The 18142-nt window shown below is 44.6% G+C and overlaps 1 protein-coding gene across 1 annotated transcript in view; it reads left to right on the forward strand.

Moving 5' to 3' along the window:
• The first annotated feature begins 7634 nt into the window (after positions 1-7634).
• LOC126267784 (homeobox protein Hox-A13-like) overlaps positions 7635-18142 on the forward strand; it is a 262663-nt gene continuing 252155 nt past the window's right edge. Inside the window, exons 1-2 of the mRNA XM_049973089.1 lie at positions 7635-7773; positions 7815-8178. Of these exons, the coding sequence (XP_049829046.1) occupies positions 7635-7773; positions 7815-8178 (503 nt within the window). The remainder of the gene's footprint in view (positions 7774-7814; positions 8179-18142) is intronic.

Below are 18142 nucleotides of genomic sequence, written 5' to 3' on the forward strand. Positions count from 1 at the left end.
CAGCATGTTTATATTGTGTCTCAAGTAGAGATTGATATCATGAACATTCAGCAGAGCCAGATCTGAACATTTGCTCGTAAAGTTTTTCCCAGTATCGAAAGCCGTATGCGTCCCAGGCTGTACCTATGCAGTCGGGCCTTTTGTGAACACCAGATGAACGAGTTTCCTGCCCTCAGGTACGACGCTCAAAACATCGTTTTAAAAAGACACTTATGGGGAGCCTGGACTGAGAATTGGAAAATTTCTTTTTGAATGTTTCTGAGACAGCATAGAAATCCGGTAAACTAATGTCTGACGAGGTCAAAAGATGTATGAGAGAAGTTTTCTTCCTCATTCCCGAAGAAAAACCTATATTAGAGTCTCGCCGGAGAAAAACCTATATTACTGTTTGATTCTTGGAGTCTTCAACGTGAAAGAGCCGTTTCGAGCATTGTACCCGAGGTCAACAAACTTGTTCGTCTGTTGATCCCGAAAGGCTCAATGGGACAAGTACATCCGTTGGCTGTATATGGCATTCCATGTTGCAAGAACTTTGTGAGAAGATTTCAGATCTAGTTCTGCTGAATGATTACGACTTCAATTTCCACTTGACACAGAATATGATAGAGGTGCAGTCACTATACAACATCAGTTCTCTTCGCCAAGGTTTTCCAATCTACTGAAATACTTCTGATACAAATCAGGATATTTAGAGGGTAGCCCGCCACACTATGAGAATCCTGCAGAATTTTGTTTCATATTGTGTTGCCGGTCGTGTGTATTAACCCATTACTGGCCGTTGTCCCTTTTTTGGGACGCGTATATTTTACTTATTTCTACGTAAGCAATGGAGCTTTCAGCCTTTATTTTTGCACCTGTAGATTCAACTAACTGCTATAATGCCTGTAAATGTAAAATAAATAACTTTTTTCTAAGTACTTCACGTCAGGAAAATTATAAACTTACCGATTTTTTGTTCTCGCACTTGGCAGCACTGTATATCTGCTGGTAGTTCCTGGACGACAATTAGCTGTGATTTAGTTGTCTGGGCGTGTTTGTTATGAACATTTGGATGTCCATGTAAGATTAAGTATACTTCAGATTTTTTCAAGTAAGTTTAATATCGATATATTCTGTGCATCCCAATTATGGGACAATGGCATGTTACTCTATCATTTATTGTTGATGTGCCCTATTCTTGTATACCCGTATCATACAGAGAAGAATTGCATTTTACGTTCTTTATATCTGCTTTTCTTCACGTTCTATTCGAATTTTAAGATTCCAACAGGATATAAAAACATGCCACGTAGACTTACACTTAAGGAAATTCTAGCAGAACTAGTGAACCACCAAGAGAGTGACGATGAAGATGATGACGTACAACTGGCGATTATTCCACCCGATGCAGATGTAATAACAGATGAAGAAGACATTGACAGGAATGTATTGAACAATGAGTCTGTTGTACAAGATGTAGCCGGTACTTAAGAGTGAGAAGCTCTCACTTTTGGATGTACGACAGAGAATAGTGATGTTTTACCTATCAAAGAAAACAGGATCAGTACCAAAACGCAGAGGACCACAAGGAAGCAAATTGGTGGGAGGACTGGTAAGCACAGATGTACGACTAGATCCAGAAAATCATTTGATTGTGCCAAGTAAAACACAGAAGAGAGTAAAACACAGAAGAGATGTGCTTACTGCAAGAAAAAAACAACAAAAATTTGTGATAGGTGCAATGTTGGTGTACACGACAAGTGTATTGCTTTATTTCATACTGAATAGACATTCAATAGTATTAAAACATTCTTTATTTATTGTTTGTGTTGTTTCTTACAATATTATACATGGAGAATAAGGTTGTGAATTTGGATAGCGCATTTGGCCAATGTCCCAAAAATGGGACGGTCTGTAGTTTTTGTTCTAATAAACTGAACATTTTCAAAACAACTTTTTATTCAATTAATCACTCAGTGTAATGTATTTACGTATAAAAGTTTGCAAAAAATGATCCGATAGAGTTTTGGCCAGTGATGGGTTAAGTTCAAAATGGTTCAAATTTCTCTAAGCACTATGGGACTTAACATCTGAGGTCATCAGTCCCCTAAACTTAGAACTACTTAAACCTAACTAACCTAAGGGCAGTACACACATCCATGCCCGGGCAGGATTCGAACCTGCGACCGTAGCAGCACCGCGGTTCCGGAATGAAGTGCCTAGAGCCACTCGGTCATACCGGCCGGCGTGTGAAGAAATTTCGTTCGTTCTATGTGCACAGTGAAAGAAAAACCTTATATTTCAAACATTTGCTCTCAAATGATCATTACTGTAAAAACTTCATATCATAATAATGAATTATTTATTATTTTCAGTTAATAAAGAAAAGAAATGTGGAACAGTAAACTAAAAGAACTTAAATATAACAATTTAAAACAAAACAAAAACAAGTAAAATAAATAATTGGTATAATAATGAACATTTAGATATTACAATTGGGCTTGTTGAAAATAGTTCGACAGCACATTTTTACAGCTTATTTTCCAAGAACGGTAGTTCAGTGACCAGTTATATTACACATGATTGTATGTGGCAAGAAAGCTTCTTTAATATACGTTGCAACAAAAGTTTTCTACAATTAATTAGTGGTGGTGGGGTATTTTGCAAAATGTCAGATTACTGAAAAAGTTGATTATAGAGTTTTCAAGAACGTTGATTATATTTCAACTTTTATATATCACGGTTTCGAAGGTATTCCCTCTAAATCCAATACGCCAAATTACTTTTCGGACTGTTTTACACATTGAAAGTGAAATGTGACGAAAACGGAAAAAATATATATTGCTTTACTTTGATCCCTCTACATGCATACCAAGTTTAATCAAGATAGTTTATTTACACTTTTGAATGTTCGCTTGTGAGTGAAGCACTGTATCCAGAGAAAAATTTTTCAGATGGCGGGCCCTAGTTGTCTAAATACAGCCGGAAAAAAATTGCGGGCTTGCAGCCTTGTATATGCCCTTTGTGTGAGTAACCCCAAGATCGCTAGTCACATCCCAGAAGACTATATAAGTGAACAGTTCTACCAACATTCACCATCACCATCAACATTCACCATGCAAAGGCGCAAGCATTTTTATTTCCCCGGTAGTAGTCTCGTCCGGCTTCAAGGGTACATCATCACGAACTGCAGAAGTGACTGAGCGATGGGCAAGTGAAAGAGTAATCCCCGGATGCCATCCAATTAGGTATGTATCTGGTGTAAAAAAGGCGTCTTCCCTTGCCCACTCGTGACACTCCCCTCTTTCACCACGCCGACAAAAAGCAAAGAGGGCTTGGATAGTTTCAACAGTGGAGTGACAACAGGACGAATCTCCTTCTGGACCGTTAGCGACACAAACTGCCGTAACTCGACAGAAACCATCAATTCAAGGTTAATTTTTATACTGACAAGCACTTTTTTACGTTAAAATCAAAATCTTATGTAAGTCTACCCGCCTTTGTGGCTGTTGTCATTGATGGTAGAATCTTTTAGGATGTTAGGCCGCATCATGTTCAGTGTCTGCTGCACATTCGACATTCGACCCTTCTGCTGGTATCTTCTTCAGGATCTGGAGAAGCTGACCGTTAGTTGGGGTTCAGCCTACCGTGGACATCATAAGATCCCGAAGAAGGTCCCAGGTGAGGCGTCGAAACGCCGATCGTCTCGAAGAAATTGAAAATGACGCGGCCTAACATCCTAGGACACATTCAAACAAAAACTTCTCTACTGAAATCAGACTCTACTCAAAACAGTCAATATTGCCTTATAGAATTAAAAAATCCGCTTCATTCGCCAGTAATTTCCGTATTTATTGCATGACCGGTTTCTAAGCCTAAAGCTTCATCTTCAAGTGCCACCAAATAATTCTGGAAATATAGTTGAGTGGCGGTCTGGCCAGTCAAGTCATGGGGTGACACACCCACGTCAAATAAACAAGTGGGATGACTAGTGCTGCCGTGCAGGAAGCCAGCTGATAGCGGCGGCGGAAGCGTCTGACATAGGGAGCCAGCGAGGTGAGGCAAAATTAAGCGGTGTGTTGGTTCCCTGGCCTACTGAAGTAGTCACTTCGTATTGTGTTACCGACAGGGGCACCGCGGTTACTAGTCCTACACTCCCACGCGTTTATCTGACATTTATGTCTCCATAATTATTTGGCGGCACCTGAAGATCAAGCTTTGAGCTCCGAAACATTTCGTGCTATAAATTAATAAATTACTAGCAACTGAAGCGGATTTTGTATTCTATAAATACGAGTGATGATCTGGAAGTAAATCACAATAATCTTTTTCTCCCCTGGTATTGCAGCTGGAATGTTAAAAATTTCACGACAATATAGTTTGTACTACAGAGAGTATTTTGTTTTCAGGTGCAACTTTAGCGACGATAGGCGAATATTATCGCAGCATTTCAAAATTTCGTATGGTGTGATGTACGATAGTGTTCATAACACAATGAAATTTTGTTAAGTTGGTGCTCGCTGCGTGCAAACTCGCCAAGGTAGCCGAGAGCGCTGATGCTCTGCTTCCTGCAGTCGGGTACTCGCGCTGGCCCCGCATCGAATCCGCTCAGCGGAATAACGACGAGGGCCGGTGTGCCGGGCAGCCTGGATGTAGTTTTCCACATCCCATTAGGTGAATACTGGGCTGGTCCCCACGTTCCGTCTCAGTTACACGACTCACAGACATTTGCACAAGTTCGGACTATTTCATGGCTTACACTAGGTGCAGAAAGCTGGGGTACACAACTGACGTCCCGGGGGGTTCGAGGTGACGGCAGGAAGGGCGACCGGCCTCCCTCAGCGACTAACACTGCCAAATTCGTAATAACAAGGCCGACCCCGCATTGGAGTGGGATAAAGACCCAGAGACAAAGAAGAAGAAGAGGTGTGGTCGCTGGGTGCCTAAGTACCTGACAGACAACAACAAGGCCCTTCGAATATAACAAGCTTGGATCACTTTATACGTTACGCTGCGGAAGGTCACGACTACATGAAAGGAATTGTCCCTGGTGATGAGTTGTGGGTGTAACGTAACACTACACGCCTGAAACCAAGCAGCCCTCTATGGACCGGAAACTTGCTGGTTCCTCAGCAGGAAAAAAAGTTCAAAGTGACTCTGTATGTTTGGAAAGTGCTTATGATAGTGTTCTGGGATGCGCATGGTGTGTTATTGGTGGACTTTATGATCACTGACTACTGTGGATGCTGAAACCTACATTAAAACTTTGGTTGAGTCGATTCTTAGTGAAAAATGCCACAACGTTAATGCTGACGGTGTCGCTCGCATGTTACTCTTCCTCTTCGTGAGAAAATGGCCAAATTTTGGGTGGGAGGTGCTCCAGCATCCACCATACAGTTCGGACCTTGTAGCGTCGGGCTCCCATCTGTTTAGTCCGACAAAGAAATTCCTGACTGGCGAATGTTTTGGGACAGATGCAAAAATGAAACCAGGAGTCCCCAGATACCTGTAGTCCAACCAAACGGACTGTGAACAAGGCTTATTGAAACTGGTACCGCGATGGGAGAAAGTGTTGAGAACATAGGTAACTATGTAGAAAATTAGGTAAAAGATGTATGTTGATTTGTGATTTTGTTTTGTTTTGTTACTTACTAGACTTCTTGGTAATAAAATTATTGTGCGTTTTTTTTATCTTTTCGCGTTTGTTCCTCCGTTGCGCATGTTCACCTCATCAGATATTGACACTCGGGTAATTCAGGTGTTCGCAGGTTACTGAACACACACAGGGAGACCAGAAGAAACTTACGGAAGACAACAGGATAGTGATCAAAACTTCGAGCCTTGGGAAAGGTTACGAAATAACAGTGCCTGTAGTATTAAGAGTTACGACGCAGTGTCCCTTCGGCCATGCTTGCATGCCCTCGATTCCCAATAAATATGTCTTTCCATATACAAAATATAAGAGTGCAGCCTTTGATACATGGACGACAACATATGGAAGTTTGGTTCTGGACGTGATTCGTGCTCGGATGGCCAAAGAGGTTAAGGAGACTGCTCGAGTAAAGCGGTAAATTCCATCTCGAGTGCCAGTCTGGCACAAATTTCCATTGCTGTCATTCCAATATACACTACTTACCATTAAAATTGCTACACGACGAAGATGACGTGCTACAGACGCGAAATGTAACAGACAGGAAGAAGATGCTGTGATATGCAAATGATTAGCTTTTCAGAGCATTCACACAAGGTTGGCGTCGGTGGCGACACCTACAACTTACTGACACGAGGAAAATTTCCACGAACAGTTCGACGATGTTTGCAGCAGCATTGACTATCTGCTCGGAGACCATGGCTGGGGTTACCCTTGACGCTGCATCACAGACAGCAGCGAATGCGATGGTGTACTCAACGAGGAACATGGGTGTAAGAATGGCAAAACGTCATTTTTTTCGTATGAATCCAGGTTCTGTTTACAGGATCACGATGGTCGCCTCGGTGTTTGGCGACATGGCGGTGAACGCACATTGGAAGCGTGTATTCGTCATCGCCATACTGGCGTATCACCCGGCGTGATGGTATGAGGTGCCATTGGTTACACGTCTCGGCCACCTCTTGTTCGCAGTGACGGCACTTTGAACAGTGTACGCTACATTTCAGATGTGTTACTACCCGTGGCTCTACTCTTCAGTCGATCCCTGCCAAACCCTACATTTCAGCACGATAATGCACGACCGCATGTTGCAGGTCCTGTACGGGCCTTTCTGGATACAGAAAATGTTTGAGTGCTGCCCTGACCAGCATATTCTCCAGATCTCTCAGCAACTGAAAACGTCTGGTCAATGGTGCGCGAACAAGTGGCTCGTCACAATACGCCAGTCACTACCCTTCATGAACTGTGGTATCGTGTTGAAGCTGCATGGGCAGCTGTATCTGTACACACCATAGAAGATCTGTTAGACTCAATGCCCAGGCCCATCAAAGCCAGAGGTGGTTGTTTTGGGTACTGATTTCTCAGGATCTATGCACCCAAATTGCGTGAAAATGTAATCACATGTCAGTTCTAGTATAATATATTTGTCCAATGAATACCCGTTTAGCCGGCCGGAGTGCTCGTGCGGTTCTAGGCGCTACAGTCTGGAATCGAGCGACCGCTACGGTCGCAGGTTCGAATCCTGCCTCGGGCATGGATGTGTGTGGTGTCCTTAGGTTAGTTAGGTTTAATTAGTTCTAAGTTCTAGGCGACTGATGACCTCAGAAGTTAAGTGGCATAGTCCTCAGAGCCAATACCCCTTTATCATGTGCATTTCTACTTGGTGTAGTAATTTTAATGGCCAGTAGTGTATAGCCGAAGGGAGTTCATATTCAGAACTGCGAATATGTTTTCCCGTGCTTTGGAGAAGGAGCAAGAAGAAGAGTAGGACGGGGCTTAATCACCCAGGAGTTTTCATCTAGAGGATATAGATTATCGGTTTACGCAGAGGGCCGGGGAGAAGAGCGGCGTTGCTGGGGAGTCCGGAAGGGCAGAGGCGGTGCGGGCCCGGCGCGGGGGCCGGCCGGAGTGCCGGCGCGGCTCGTTATTGTTGTGAGTGGAGTACGGTGACCCAGATAGCGAGGCCCGGGCAGTGGCGCGGGTGCCGGCGCGCTTCCAGAGATCGATGGTCCCGCCGGAAAGCGAGAGTGCGCGCAGCTGTGCGCAGGCGGCGGCGGCGGCGGCGGCGTCGGCAGGTGGCGGCGGCAGTAGGCGCAGCGCAGAGGCGCCGAGCGGAGCGGAGCAGCGCTGGCCGCCACAGCCGGGTGCGTGCGCGACCGCGACCGCGACCGCGAGTGTGTGCGAGTGCGCGCCGCCGCGCCCGCGGGGGATGCCGCCGCCGCCCCAGCCGCCCCCGCCGCCCCCAGCGACGCCGCCGCCGGCGCGACCCTGACGCTCTACTACGTCGTACTACCCGGGTCGCGCCTGCCCTCGGCGCCGCCTCCGCCGCTCCTCATGGACGCCGCCGCCGTAGCCGCTGCCGGCGTGCAGCCGGGCGCCGTCGTCTTGGCCGGCAGCAGCAGCAGCGCCTCCTCCGCCGCCTCCACCACCTCCGGCGCCGCCGCCACCAACGGCAGCAGCAGCAGCAGCAGCAGCAGCAGCGTGGGCGGCGGGGGCGGCGACCCGCCCAGCCCGCCGGCAGCCAGCGCGCCCGCCGCCGCCTTCACGAGGTACGCTGGCGTCCTCTGCCCGCCGACCGCTGGGCCGCGCAGCGCCTCCGAGACGCCGCACTCGCCGACCACATCTTCCCTTCCCCTGCAACCTTCCCTCTTCCAGAATCCCTGCACATAAAGATATAACGCTGCGAAAGCAAAAGAAAATTACGTATTCGGGGTGAATCATCTGAAACTAACACCAGTTGTATTTCGTGAACGGTTCGATTATCGAAATGAATCTTTCGGGAAACGATAGTAGGGAGAGGGTCACGTAATTCTTTAACATGGATTATTACACACGCAATACTCTTAACGCTTCTATCAACCACGGTGTGGTGACAATGGCAGTGTGTTGGATTGGGCACACCAGAGCAACATTTTTATATTGGTTGGATGGTTTGTGAGATTGAAGGGACCAACCTGCTAGGGTCATCGGTCCCACAGCATTTTGTCTTTTTTTTTTTTTAGGATCCACACTAAACTTTTGTGAGAGGAATCTGCTTAAAAGCGGTACAATAATAAAACTTGAACAAAAATTTAAAGATGGAATGCCCTAAACACACACACACACACACACATACACACTCAAAGACAGAGAGAGAGAGAGAGAGAGAGAGAGAGTGAGAGAGAAAGAAAGAAAGAAATAATGCACTATGTCAATTCTAAATCTTTAGTTTACCCGTATTGAACTGCAAGCGGCAGTCTGTAACGATCACTTGAAAGAAGGTGAACTCCTCAGCCAAGATCGCTTGTAAACAACCTGTACTATCGTGATCTAAAGATGGAAGCCTTGTTTACGGAAACCGGTAATCGACAATAAACGTTGCTTACAAGCGATTTTGGCTACGAAAATCACTTTCTCTCAATTAGTTGTAAAAGTTATAATAAAAAAGAAAAATGGGAAGAATTAAAATAGTGGTGCAGACAGCTATGGCTGGGTGAGAGTTCGAATCAAAAGGAAGACCCAGCCACTCTGCAACACACTAAAATTTCCTGCTTCAATGCCTAGACCTGGAGCCCAGACAATAAACAAAACTTTAAACGCCTTACCACATTCGTCATCAGCTAAATAACACGATATACGATTTTAACAGCGTTCTATAATTCTCCAAAAGACGAGTACAGTGAGAGAACGCTTGTATTTTATGTTTATACTCTTTCGGGACGTTCCCATAGAGCAATCTCAATAATGATACGTCAATTATGACGATGCGAACGTCAGGAGGACACAAATCCCGAGCGGAGAAAATCTCCAACCCGGCCAAAAATCGAACCCGGGCCCCTTCGGTCAGCAATTTATCGCGCTGACAGCGCAGCTACCGAGGCGGATCACAGAACACTTGTTAATGTTGTTGAAATCTTCTGCGGAAGTTTCCGAGACATCTAAAGCGGAATGGAAAGCGGCAGGACCTGGCTGTTGTCATGGAGAGACTCCCAGCTGGGGCTCAGCCGCTGTACCAGGCCTTTCCACTGTTTGTTTCCACGAAACGTATACACCTAAAAGTGTGTACACAAATTTTGCCTTTCTCCGTTGTGGAGTGGTCATCGCGCCTAGCTACTATGCGACGGGCTCGGAGACTGACCCTTCATCATCGTTAAAAAAAAAAAAGTGGGTCAAATCTTATGGGACTTAACTGATAAGTCCCTAAGCTTACACACTACTAAACCTAAATTATCGTGAGAACAAACAAACACACCCATGTCCGAGGGAGGACTCGAACCTCCGCCGAGACCATCCGAACAGTCTATGACTGCAGCGCCTGAGACCACTCGACTAATCCCGCGCGGCTCATCGTTTCATCATCGTCATCACGATCATCGTCAACTTGCAAGTCAGATAAAAAGACTTGCACTAGGCGCTCTCACAACCTCAGATGAGTGGGTGGGGGGTGGGGGGGGGGGGTGGGGGTGGGGGTGGAGGGGTCTCCCAGGTAAAAACGTCATACCATCATTTCGCTTGCGCTTTCCTAGGCCATTTCTAACACACTAAAAGACATCATACAGTTACAGTTACAACAATCATAGTTAACCCTGTATTAATGTCGTCTAAAGTAGGACCAAGAAGAAATGCGTTTTATCTTAGAAAAATAGGTCTATTTCCTGATTGTATATAACGTCGCAGCCCCACTTTGAGACTCTTCACCGCAGTAGCCACCTCCGATTGTCTTACCTTTCAACTTTAGTACATTTTTCGGATACTTTCGTGGAAAGTTGGAAGCCAACATTAACGAGTGTTATATCCACGTCATTTGTCGTTTCAAGAGTTTTAGAATGTCATTAAAAATCATATTCGAGGCGTATTCGGAAAGCAAGGTGCGATTAGGAGCGAAATGCAAATCACTGTGAAAATCCGACTGAACTTTGCACAAATGTGTTGGGCAGTGTCTTTAGTGTGCCTGTCGATCGCATCAAGTCTCTCTTTCCAATTCAGAGTGCAAAGTGATGACGTAGAAATGCCTAAAACAGCGGTGTCTCCCTCCAAGTATGTGGATCTCGAGAGAGATTTCACCTGAAGCTGTGCAGCCCGCATAACATGAATTTAATGCATCTCTTTCCTCAAGACAATTTTCAGCCGTATTCTGCAGGGGCTATGAAGACGCTCCTGCATCGTTTTCGATGCAATGATTGATCACCAACAATACAACCCTTATTTGGCTCCATTGTTTCTCTCTGCTCACATGAACCGCTGGCTTCAAAGACAACATTTTGGCATAAACAAAGAAAGGCAGACCAGCGTAGAAAATTGGAGGAAAGCACAGGCCGCTGCTTTCTGTGACGAAAGTTTGTACACTGCCACGACAAATGTCTAAGTCGGAACGGTGACTATTTAGAGAGGTAGCTGGAAGGCGTGACTAACTGTTGCGAATAAAAATTGTTTGATTTTCACTGTGATTTTCATTTTACGACCGATCGGACCTAGCTTTCCCAACAGCCCTCATATTTCCACTTAGAAATTTTTTGTTGCTTCAGTATCCTGCTTCATAAAATGTTTAAGTGTACTATTCATATAACGAAATTACTTTCTCCTCTTATCAACTACCCGGCCTTTGTGGCCGAGCGGTTCTAGGAGCTTCAGTCCGGAACCGCGTTGTGCTACAGTCGCAGGTTCGAATCCTTCCTTATGCATGGATGTGTGTGATGTCTTATGTTAGGTTTAAGTAGATCTAAGTCTAGGGCTGATGACCTCAGATGTTAAGTCCCATAGTGCTCAGAGCCATTTGAACCAATTTTTCTTACCAACTATCAATTGCCGAAAACCTCTTTTCGATATCTTGATCTGTTCACATGCACCCAGGGTCAGACGTTTACCCAAGAGACACACGGACAAAATTTCAGAGATTGCTCAGGGATATGCTTTGAGTATTTTGATGTAATGTACCCACTACAACCGGTTGGTTGATTGATTTGGGGGGGGGGACCAAACAGCGAGGCAATCGGTCACATCGAATTAGGGACTGAAGTCGGCAGTGCCCATTCAAAGGAATCATCCTGGCATTTGCCTGAAGCGATTTAGGGAAAGCACGGACTACCTAAATCAGAGTGGCCAGACGTGGATTTGAACCATCGTCCTCCCGAATCCATTGTGCTAACCATTGCGCCAACCCGCTGGCTGATCGTTGCGGCGAAATGGTCTAATTATGATTTATTCTGTTTGGTACCCCATGTGTCTTTCTTTCCGTGAAAATGCCTTGACAACAGAGAAAAATCCTCAGCGAAACGTGCAACACAAAACACAGAGTAAGTCAACAACCCTAAGAAGACAAACGTACACGTTTTTCGTCGTTGTGTCGCTTTTCTTCTGCTGTGTTCTCACTAGAGTTGCGCTCTACCAAATCTACGGTTCGGTAGTTTGATACACTAGTATGTCTGAATGGTAGCATTACCGGTAATATTGCTAGCAATGGTAGGGGAAGAAACATAACTGAATGTGTAAACGTCTCTTTTTTTGTTTGATTTTTTTTGCACATAATTACAATAGCACATCTTTCAGTGTTAGTCCATTGAGTAGAGATTGGTCCGTTTGAGATATCGGAAAAGTATAACGTTACAAAGTATTTATTAATTTAATGTATATATCTGTGAGCAATTTTCTGTAATGTACCTGAAAATGATAGCTGTTAACAATGAGTAGCCATCCTCCAGTAAGTAAACCAACAGCACATAGTTCACAGCGCAAACACCAGATGTAAGAAGCGCATTGTACGGAGGTGGCAAATTAGCGCATTCAACGTGTCTTAATTGTTAAGTGAAAATGATTGTTACACCACAATAACATGCTCATTGTGTCGTGTGACATGCGAAAGTTTCGAGTCTCGTAGAGACTGAGTGAGTTTTCAGATGTTGGTACATCTTAGATATGTCCTGTTACATCGAGACATTATTAAATGGTACGACGTGTTCTTGGAAAGAAGGTTGCAGACGCCTCACACAGGATGTGTGCAGCGTGCTGGAAACAGGGAAGAAAATATTCGACAAGTTATGGCTCACAGTCCACGAAAGTCACTCTGCCACTCATCAGCAGAGATCAACGCACTATATGCAACATGGCAGAGGATTTTTAGATGGACTCAAGCACGGACACAGCTGCATTACTGAACTCGATTCCAGTATCTTTTGAAGATGTGTGAGCGGAAGGAAGCGGACGATCAATGGTTGAATCGATGGATGTAGACGGACGATGCCACATTTTATGTGAGTGACAGAGTCAACATGTGTAACTGGGGAATCGATAATTCGAATGTCTCTTAAAACTTGACTCAATCCTAAACTGAACAAGTGGAGCGGAGCGACCTATTAGAGAGTCTTCGGCCCAGTCTTTTTTTGCATAGGAGACTGATCATGCCGTCAGTTATCTTGAAATGATCGAGCAGTATATGGTCCCTCAATTATAGCAAGCCGGCCGGTGTGGCCGTGGGGTTCTAGGCGCTTCAGTTTGGAACCGCGTGACCGCTACGGTCGCAGGTTCGAATCCTGCCTCGGGCGTGGATGTGTGTGATGTCCTTAGGTTTGTTAGGTTTAAGTAGTTCTAAGTTCTAGGGGACTGATGACCACAGATGTTAAGTCCCATAGTGCTCAGAGCCATTTGAACCATTTGAATTATAGCAATATGGGATGCTGGACACCATTATCAATCAACAGCACAGCAAACCACCACATTGAGCTCTCATAGAACGGGAAGAATTAAACCAAATATTCAACGATCGCTGGTGCTGCCTTAGTGGACTAACCTATGAACTTCTAACAGCTCTGACCTATCGCCTACTGATTATTTTGTGGCAGGCTATGATAAATCAACAGTGTAGCCACAAAGACCACAGGATCTGGCAGACTTTATTTGGGGGTGGGGGTGGGGGGGTGAAGGGGGGGTGGGGGGGGTCATCAGTCTTCTGGCTGATTTAATGCAGCCCGCCACGAATTTCTCACCTGTGCCAACCTCTTCATCTCAGAGTAGCACTTGCTACCTATATCCTCAATTATTTGCTGGATGTATTCGAATCTTTGTCTTCCTTTACAGTTTTTGCCCTCTACAGCTCCCTTTAGTACCATGGAAGTCATTCCCTCATATCTTAACAGATGTCCTATCGTCCTGTCCGTTCTCCTTATCAGTGTTTTGCACATACTCCTTTCCTCTCCGATTCTGCGCAAAACCTCCTCATTCCTTACCTTATCAGTCCACATAATTTTCAAGATTCGTCTGTAGCACCACATATCAAATGCTTCGATTCTCTTCTGTTACGTTTTTCCCAGAGTCCATGTTTCACTCCAGACCTATATTTTCAGAAATTTATTCTTCATATTAAGGTCTATATTTGATACTAGTAAACTTCTCTTGGCCAGGAATACCCTTTTTACCATCGCTACTCTGATTTTGATATCCTCCTTAATCCGTCCGTCATTGGTTATTTTACTGCCTAGGTAACAGTTTTTCGTAACTTCATCTACTTCGTTACCGTCAATCCCGATGTTAAGTTTCTCGCTGTTCTCAAAATGGTTCAAATGGCTCTGAGCACTATGGGACTTAATTTATGAGGTCATAAGTCACCTAGAACTTAGAACTACTTAAAGCTAACTGACCTAAGGACAGCACACACATCCATGCCCGAGGCAGGATTCGAACCTGCGACAGTAGCGGTCGCGCGGTCCCAGACTGTAGGGCTGTTCTGATTTCTGCTACTTCTCGTTACTTCCGTCTTTCTTCGATTTACTCTCAATCCATATTTTGTGCTCATTAGACTGTTCATTCCATTCAGCCGATCATGTAATTCTTCCTGACTTTCACTCAGGAAAACAATGTCATCAGCGAATCGTATCATTGATATCCTGCACCTTAAATTTTAATTCAACTCCTGAATCTTTCTTTTATTTCCAGGCTGGCCGGAGTGGCCGATCGGTTCTAGGCGCAACAGTCTGGAACCACGCGACCGCTACGGTCGCAGGTTCGAATTCTGCCTCGGGCATGGATGTGTGCGATGTCCTTAGGTTAGTTAGGTTTAAGTAGTTCTAAGTTCTAGGGGACTGATGACCTCAGATGTTAAGTCCCACAGTGCTCAGAGCCATTTGAACTATTTTGATTTTAGTTCCACCATGGTAATTTTAAAAATGGCTCTGAGCACTATGCGACTTAACATCTGTGGTCATCAGTCGCCTAGAACTTAGGTCTAATTAAACCTAACTAACCTAAGGACATCACACACATCCATGCCCGAGGCAGGATTCGAACCTGCGACCGTAGCACTCGCGCGGTTCCGGACTGAGCGCGAGACCACGGCGGCCGGCGGTATATATATATATATATATATATATATATATATATATATATATATATATATATATATATATATATAAAATGTTCAAAGGCAGAAGTTTCCTGTTATTAGTCATAAATGCGAAACTTGTTTACGAATAACAGAAACATGTTTTTTTTTTTTTTTTTTTTTTTTTAAGTTCGACGAAGTATTGAAACAATGTTTCATATATTTTTGTTTTGAGGTTTTTCATTTTACCTTTTTGTTGAGGAAATTGCGTTTCTAGCGCTATATGACAAATCTATATTGTTTTCTTATTTTTACTACGCCACCCCCTGTGGTGTCGTTACAAATCGAAAATTTTCGAATAAAACCTGAATTAAAAGTTGAGAAGTTCAATTTTGCTACAAATATCGTTTATATTTAAGTAACGGACAGGAGGATAACTACAGAGAACAAAAAGGTTCCGTAATTTAAGGCGCCCTTTAGATATACTTAGTGAGTTTCTAGACACTTTACCGCTTCCAGTTTTTAGGAGAATCTAGTAAGGCACTAAATAAATAAATGCCATGTGGCTAGGGCCTCCCGGTGGGTTGAACGTTCGCTTGGTGTAAGTCTTTCAAGTTGACGCCACGTCGGCGACATGCGTATCGATGGGGATGAAATGATGATGATAAGGACAACACAGCACCCAGTCTCTGAGCGGAGAAAATCTGCGACCCAGCCGGGAATCGAATCCGGGTCGTTAGGTACGACATTCCGTCGCGCTCTCCACTCAGCTATCAGGGACGGTCAGTAAGACACTCACCGTATAGGTAAAGAAAGCGCGACAGTTATGAGATAACGTCCGATAAGTATGCAAAACGCCTAACATATAGGTAACGCGGGTACGACCTTAACCAACCAAAGCTACTATAGGAAAACTGCGGTAGTCTACGCGTACTTCTGATAGTCTACAGAAGCCTATGGTACTTTTGCAACTCTAATTGTCACTGTTAACGTATAGCTGACACTTCCGAAAAAAAAAAAACAAATCCGGCACAGAACGCGCAGCACTTGATGGCGATGCGAGAAGTGGACGTTACTAAAATACTCAAAAAGCTCTCGAAATTTTCTCGATGGAGTTCGGGTTGGCCACGTATGATACAACGTTCCGTTAACGTTAACGTTATTGAAGACAGTACAAGAACGTGGAAGCAAATCAGACACTGCTTAATTTGGAGAACCATCTAAGCATTCGTCTGGACTAATTTAAGAAAGCTACAGAGAGATACAAGCTATACTACCAGTCAGTTTTATAATTTTTTTGTACACATCACGATATGATATAGTAACCACATTGGCATGAGTAAGTTACTTCATTATGATCTTAAAAACGACAGAAATCAGCAAAATTCGCAGACACATTAAAAGTTATGTTTGTTCCACAACAAAATTTCACGAATATCAGTTAAGAAGCACTACGAACAACTCTCATAAGACTGTATCCGTGGTCTAGGGGTCGGTGGCAGCTATTACTTCTGTTCCTGGTGCTCTGGCGTTTTTGGATTTTGGCAAGGTGGTCGACCTGGTCAGCTATGGCTTCCCAGGTACTGGAAGCTATTGGGCTCAAAACTAACGCGCGCGGGGTTTTGTCTCATTTGTGTTCGGCTATCAAAGCTTCAGTGGCTGTGAACGACTAATTGAGACCCCGATTACCGTCCGTAAAGGTTTTGCTGAAGGCTTCAAAGAATCGTCGCTCAGTTACAGGTATGAATACTCTTCGGCGGAACGATCTCGGTCCGAGCATAAGAGGACGATGTGATGGTGTTACTGCGTTCTCCCGCTGATTCCATTGCTGAAGGCTACACTTGGTGCCTTTTAACTTGCCTCTGGCGTCAGTATCAACGAATGAAATTAGGAGCTTTGATAGTGCTGTCATTTTGTGGGCGACGGTGGTCGATAGATATAAATCTTTGGGAGTCAAAATTGATCGTTCTCAACTACAACTGGCTATGCTTAACTGGGAAGCGGTTACGGAGAAGAAACAAGGGGCAATCCTAGAACATGAACGGCGTTCCCTTAACCTGCTTCAGAAAGTTCGGATCCCGGGTACCTAAAATGGCTCTGAGTACTATGGGACTTAGCTTCTGAGGTCATCAGTCCCCAGTCTCGTTACTTCCGTCTTTCTTCGATTTACTCTCAATCCATATTTTGTGCTCATTAGACTGTTCATTCCATTCAGCCGATCATGTAATTCTTCCTGACTTTCACTCAGGAAAACAATGTCATCAGCGAATCGTATCATTGATATCCTGCACCTTAAATTTTAATTCAACTCCTGAATCTTTCTTTTATTTCCAGGCTGGCCGGAGTGGCCGATCGGTTCTAGGCGCAACAGTCTGGAACCACGCGACCGCTACGGTCGCAGGTTCGAATTCTGCCTCGGGCATGGATGTGTGCGATGTCCTTAGGTTAGTTAGGTTTAAGCAGTTCTAAGTTCTAGGGGACTGATGACCTCAGATGTTAATTCCCACAGTGCTCAGAGCCATTTGAACCATTTTGATTTTAGTTCCACCATGGTAATTTTAAAAATGGCTCTGAGCACTATGCGACTTAACATCTGTGGTCATCAGTCGCCTAGAACTTAGAACTAATTAAACCTAACTAACCTAAGGACATCACACACATCCATGCCCAAGGCAGGATTCGAACCTGCGACTGTAGTGGTCGCGCGGTTCCAGACTGTAGCGCATAGAACCGCTCGGCCACCATGGCCGGCTCTGGGTACCTACGTCTTGTGCACAGCGTACTACGTCGCTCAGATTTCACACCTTCCCGTGATGACGGCTAGGGCATTAAAACAGCTGCCTAGCTGTTTTTTTTGTGGAAACATCACATTTTTCCATTACGATACGAGGTGGTTGCTCGTGTGCGTTATTTCGAATATTCAAAAGGAAGCGTATGTGTTATCGGTATTTGTTCAGCGCACGGTGTTGACTACATCTCACGCAATACACACATTCACGTCTCGGTTATTTTACTGTCTGCCGTCGGGTAGTTTTGATCCGCCTGTCGATGCTGGTGGAGTGAATTTCCATTTTAAACATGTCCGTGAATTTTATATTGCTGTCAGTTACGCGGGGGCTGATATTCTAAAGAGGAAGCGTCTCACTATCACATTTTTGTTAATGTGCGGGAGAGGGACTGACTGTAGTCCGCCTGTTGAACGGGCATTGCCCGCAAACTTCTTG

Source organism: Schistocerca gregaria, chromosome 4 (assembly GCF_023897955.1).
Source record: "Schistocerca gregaria isolate iqSchGreg1 chromosome 4, iqSchGreg1.2, whole genome shotgun sequence".
In the NCBI taxonomy this organism is placed as follows: Eukaryota; Metazoa; Arthropoda; class Insecta; order Orthoptera; family Acrididae; genus Schistocerca; species Schistocerca gregaria.